We start from the raw sequence: 6006 nt of genomic DNA, 5'->3' as shown, positions 1-6006 counted from the left end.
TCACCCTCGCCGTCAGTTCTGGATCGCCGTCGCTGCCGATCCCCTCCGGAAAACAACGCCGATCCCCTGCTCGCCCACGCACGCTGCCGCGGATGGAGGCCGCCTGCTCGCGATCCCCAAACCTCAATCTCAGCCCTCCCCCTCTTGCGGCGATGGTCGTGTGATCTCTGCAGCGGCAGCGGAGACACACAGCTGGCGCCCCGCTCCGTAGGTCAGCTCCTCTCATCCCTCACCCTGGGATACCCTGATCTCTCTCTCTTTCTCTCTCTCTCGGTGCGTGTGTGTGTGCAAGGGATCTTAATTAATTGTTTGCTTGGAGTTTAGGATCCAAGTACGCCCCTCTCCGTGGTGTTCACTGATTGCTTGGAGCAACAACGTGCTGTTGGAGTTGCCGAAGCATTAGGTGATTCGATTGTGTGCGTTTGCTGGATTTGTTTGACGAAGGAAATATGACGATGAAGGGCACACAGAGGAGTGTGAGCGGTGATGGTACCAAGGTTACCGGCAGGTATGCATGCAGGAACTGACTGTACAGTGTTCATGTAATGCTACTGGTTTTAACGTCTGTACTGTGATGCTACTGGCAGTTTAAATAAATCTGCTATCATTTGGGATGTGAGTTGTCACAACTTGCTGTGCTCTGGTGTTCAGCTCAGAATTTCTTCTGGGAATGATGCCTCTGAATAGACTACTTATGCTTGACATTTTACTTTTGTTATTTCTATTTGTAACTCAATTTCGGTATCCTCTCAAATTGACAATATTTTTTTTGGATATGGTAGTTGAGAATAGTTATGGTATATAGCGGAGTTAGCCCATCCTCACCAATGACTCTTCCTCAGGGATTTGCTGAACTAGAGTTAGTAATGGGGGTATTGCAGACTGTTTATAATTATGGGGGTATTGCAGACTTTAGAAACTGAATTAAATTTTTGTGCAATTGAAAAAGGTGTATACAACTTGAATTTATTAGGTAGTATAGGAGAGATATGAAATTTTAAAATTGTCAGTCAGATTTGTGTGTTGTTTTGGGTAGTATTCAGTTTTGTTCCATCTTAGAGGCCAATAATTAATGCACATGTGATATTATCTACATAATTCAGTTTATACGGCTTCCCATATTCCAATGGTTGTATTTTGCTAAATTGCCATCTACTTACTGGAATTCTCACAAATAGAAGTGCAGTCAGAAGGTAAAAAGGATGGTATGGTATGTCTCCATTCACATGGTACTGAACTGTTAGTGATTCTTTATGTTATTCTGCAGAGTTGAATTTAGTTTATATGGTTTTCTTTTTCTGTTCATAGACGAGAGTATAGTCTGAAGGGAAAAATTGGTATGCTCTAAAGGGTGTGCAAGAACAGTGAGATTTATATTACCGAATGTATTGTTAACAATTTGTTATTTTGCAGACTTGCTCTCAGTTTTTATTCTTGGCAGGTGATTCTTCATGATAATTTTTTGTAGAGGAACATTTTTGGTAAGCGTATTGTAATATTGACTCCCACCTTTTTATTTACATGTAAAGATGACCAATTGGTAATTTTAAATTTTAAATGTAAATTTAACTTATTTTGTGAAATAACATCATGTCGTTCAGATAATTTGATTTCCCTCTATGATATTCTTTGGCTTTAGTATATCTCAGGACAAAGTTGTCAGAACTTCTATGCTTCATAACCAAAACATAATCTCCTTTTTGTTATTTGATTTGCATCATGATGTGTGCCCATATGTTCCCCTGTAGCTTAAAAAAAATCAACTTCCGGTGCAACACACGTGCATATACCTATCATGACAAATAAACCTCACGATGAAAGCATTTATGTACCTATTTAATTTGTGATGGCAGCGATGGGGCCGGGAACGGTGATCGGTGGTGCTGGTGTCGGCAGTGCGGTACAAGGTCAGGATGTGGGACGGGACGGCCATCCGTGTGAGGCAGTCGGCGGCGAGGGTTTGTGGCATCACGAGGAGCGCCCGCGGATTCAAGGTGTTGGCCCGAGACCTCTGACGAGGGAGGAGACGATGTTAGTATTTCCAGAGGAAAGAAACAAGAGAAGAAGAACAAGAACAACAACGGCAATCTCGGGTTCCAGGTACGATGGAGCCGGCGGCGAAGCGCATGGCGCTCGCAAACGTGATAGTGGATGACGACGATACCCTCAACTGCGGCATCTGCTACCTCCCTCCCAAGCCACCAGTCTTCCAGGTGCGTACGCTCGTCGTCCATCCTTGGCCGATCCATTACAAGTTTGTGTACCAATAACACTGGAACATCATTTCTGCTCGGGTGCAGTGTGGCGTCGGTCATACCATATCCTCGCGGTACCGCGACAAGATGGTGGCGGCAAGCAGGTGCCGTGTGTGTCACATCCGGTTGACCGGCGGCTATCACTGGAACATCGCACTGGAGAGGCTAACAGAGTCCATCCGGGTGCCGTGCGCCAACACCGCCCACGGCTGCACTGCCACGCCGGCCTACTACGACCACCCCGACCACCTCAAGGCGTGCCCTCACGATGCCGTGCTATTGCCCGCAGGCAGACTGCGGTTTCGCTAGCTCCACGGAGGCACTCCTGGACCACTTTGCCCACACGCACGGGTGGCCGTGCATGACCGAGCTTGGGCCTGGGCGTGCGTCGAGGTCCAGCTCTGTGACGGCTTCAACGCCTTCTCAGCCCGTGCCCAATGCCGGCAGGACCCCGTGTCCTGCTTAACGTGGCGTTGAACCCGTTTGGCCGAGCGGTCTGCGTGCTCTCCCTGCATCCTCGGGCGTTGTCGGCGGCGCCATGTTCTTTGGAGTCCGAGGTAAGACTCAGGTACTGCTGCAACATCAACCACCGTGGCGACACCAGGAAACTACGTTTAAAGTAGGGTGCACTAATCTCTCTGGTGGGTTGTCGATATCCGAGTACTCTTCCCGGTTATTCCTGCACAATTATGTCCATCCACATGACATCCGTACTATCATGGCCAGTTTCGGCGTAGTACATGTTTCCTTGGAACTATCATTATGTTGTATTAACAGACTTTCTTTCTTTTTCATATTGTGCAGAACTCAGATTTATGACAAGGACACAAGCAAATTTATAGCATCCGTTGTGATGATACAAGGGAAGTAAGCATAGATGCGCTTAACGTGATGATAGATGGGAGAGCTCGGCCTATGCTGCCAACTGATCTGCAGCGGTGCAGAAGGAGATTTCAAAAGCAGGGCAAGCGAGAGCGACTGTTCTATTGATGGTCAAAGGGAGGGCTTGGCAAGAGAGATTGAGGGAGCTCTACTACCTCGATCTTGGCATAGAACCTGATGGCATCATGCCCAGGTAAGATTCTTCTATGTTCCAATTCTTGCACTCGTTGGTCTTTTACTCTCGATGCTACCCACAAAAGACTGAGACACAATTTAGTGGTATTGAAACAGAAGGGCATATGCTCTTAATTTCACCTTTAATCTCAAAATCTACCAGTAGGTTATAACATAAATCTAGATTTTAATGATATCTATTGACCTGCAAGTCTTAACTTTCAGTCAAACATCCAATATATTCATGTGTGGGATACAAGTATTTAAGAACCGAGGCACACATTGCACTTGGCCACTTGCTTATAAAGAGCGAACAGCTTTTGCTACACATTCTCTCTGAAATAAACTTACTTCTCTTTAGGAAACTTCCTTCTTCAGTATGTATGGGGATTTATATGACACCAAAAGAGAAGTCCGGCGTGTTTCTTGGTTCTATGGAACCCCTCGACCGGAAGCAAATAGATCACATCGCAAGTTGCTTGCCCAATATAATCGTGCCGCAAGTTACCAACATCGCGTGCTTATACACCATCGACTTTGCTGGAAATCTATCTGTCCGTGCTCCACCGTCTGTCGGAACTTCTTCTGCCCATGCTACACCTGAGGTACATACTACAGTCTCATCAATTAATAATACCCAATTGCTTGTCTGTTGCCCCATCCGACCGACCGCAAAGGGGTGAGTTTTCTTCATCCCAAACTCTCCTGATTTGCTTACTGCACTCTTGCCATTCCGATGGAGACTAACCTCCTCTGGCCGAGCCCCAACTCTGCATCTCTCTCCCAATTACCCTCACCCCGTCAGTTTGCTGCAGGTTGTCCATTGTAAATTTTCAAGGAGATTCAAATGTTCCTCTTCTGGCCGATTGAAGGTAATACTTGGTCCAATTTTGCCACAAAAAATAATGCTATCTTGTCATAGTTACACGTATATGCTTATGAGAATTTTCATGTTTGTTAAATTAAAAAAACTGTATTTTCTCCTTTTAGCCAGTGGTTAATTTAGCAGAGCATTAGCATAGTATTGTTCTGATCAGCGAGATGATGATCACGAAATCCTGTTGATAATCAAATCAGCAAAGATAGTAGCAGTTTCCAGTAGACCTTTTCTACTGCAATAGGAGCTTCAGGCAGGGCACTGATGATTTGACGGTGATATTGGTTAACATATTGATTTGTTAATATTTTTTAAGTATAAAAGCTAAATGTAATCTGCACAAGAGCCAAACCTGCAGAAGGTTAGAGTGCGTGCAGCTGTTTCAGAACCTAGGGAAAACTAGCCTAATTGGTCTCTTTAATATTTAGTGAGTCTGTCCATGCACTTTTAGCTCTACTCACCACTAAAGATATCTACAACTTTCATGTTGAACGCATAGTTTAATTCAAACAGTAACATGGTCTAAGTCCGCATACAAGGTGTACACAGAATCACATAAAGATTAATTTTTGAGTTATTTGGGTTGATATGTTCAGTTATGGCTGTCTGAGCGGAATAATTTCCATACCTTAGAAAATATGGCAAAGTGCACTTAATTAGAGATGGCATTGCAGCAAATTGCATGAGTGAGCGGTTCATATTTTTTCATTAAGTCATACATTTTTTTGGTTAGGATGAAAGGGTATATGCATTGGGGGGGTTGTTTCAAGAGTTAATAATGGACACGGTGGTGTATCAGTTGCATGCCAACAGCTATATCATATTTTTGTTTCATCGTAATACACGACATTCATTTCTGTGTTACAACATGGCAATGGATCAGGAGACGTCGGATCCTCCTTCTTGGCTCGGAGGTGTCATGGGCGGCGCATGCCTCGCCCCCCTTGCTGGCGGTGGGATCGGCGTGAGCACGGGAAGGGAGGATTAGGGCAGAGAGTAGGGCGGTTGGTGGTGGACTCTTTATTAGCGGTCCGTGGGGAAGTACGGTGCGAAGGAGAGATGTGTCATTGCGATGGTTATGCGGGCGTCATCTGCCTTTAAAGGAGAGTGCTCCAGTGAGAAATGTCCTGCTACAGCAAGAAATCAAGCAGGAAGGGAGGGTCCTGCAGGAAAAGGGAAGGGTGCGTCATGGGGTGGAATTTTTTGTTGGGACTTTGGACCGCCTGTTTAAGATAACATGACAGATAGTGCGGACAACCATATGTCTCCCCCATGGGCTGGATTTGGGGGTGGATGGACTGTCCAGATGGTTGGATTTTGGATAGCCTGTTAGGGGCTTGTTTGATGCTCAAACACGCCTGGATGTAAGAGAAATGAATTTCAACCTTGGAAACGGCCTTAATCGTTTATTTGATTTATTTATATGCACTATAGCTCGTATCATACATAAAGAAGCACTCGAAATAAAGCAAACACGGCTGAACTTAATCATTTGTTTGATTCATTTATACATATTGTAGCCCGTACCATACATACAGAAGCACTCGAAATAAAGCAAGCCGATTGGGATTCCGATATATCTGAACAACAACGTTTATATCTGTATGGTATTCCAATGAGCATAGGCGGGTAACAAATTCGAAATACAAACATTTATTTTTGTCATCACTATATATAATATAATATTAATTTTGGAAATTGTGGTCTGGTGCCTCGCTATTTTGGTTTTCATTTTATGCTCTGGTGGGACATTAAAGAACCGGTTAAGCCGCTTTGCGCGATGCGTATTGTCTGTTAAATGTTTGAAGACCTTGGATG

At 44.7% G+C, this 6006-nt stretch overlaps 1 protein-coding gene across 5 annotated transcripts; it reads left to right on the top strand.

Annotated features, from left to right (window-relative positions):
- The first annotated feature begins 186 nt into the window (after positions 1–186).
- On the top strand, positions 187–3966 carry LOC125530021 (putative E3 ubiquitin-protein ligase SINA-like 6). 5 transcript variants are annotated; one of them, XR_007292807.1, is made up of 6 exons: positions 187–211; positions 325–508; positions 1442–1481; positions 1854–2213; positions 3060–3330; positions 3673–3966. XR_007292807.1 is itself a non-coding variant. In XM_048694429.1 (3 exons), the coding sequence occupies exons 2-3, from the start codon at positions 2106–2108 to the stop codon at positions 2562–2564; spliced, it is 372 nt and encodes a 123-aa protein (XP_048550386.1). In that variant the 5' UTR covers positions 1077–1481; positions 1854–2105; the 3' UTR covers positions 2565–2696. The 5 variants fall into 5 exon arrangements, 1 of the variants encoding a protein (XP_048550386.1); XR_007292806.1 differs by having other exon boundaries at positions 1414–1481; XR_007292809.1 differs by lacking the exon at positions 1854–2213.
- Positions 3967–6006: the final 2040 nt, after the last annotated feature.

This window comes from Triticum urartu, unplaced genomic scaffold (genome assembly GCF_003073215.2).
Source record: "Triticum urartu cultivar G1812 unplaced genomic scaffold, Tu2.1 TuUngrouped_contig_6010, whole genome shotgun sequence".
NCBI classification, from domain to species: Eukaryota; Viridiplantae; Streptophyta; class Magnoliopsida; order Poales; family Poaceae; genus Triticum; species Triticum urartu.
Note: the sequence above shows the minus strand (reverse complement) of the source record. Positions and strands in the feature narration are given on the sequence as shown.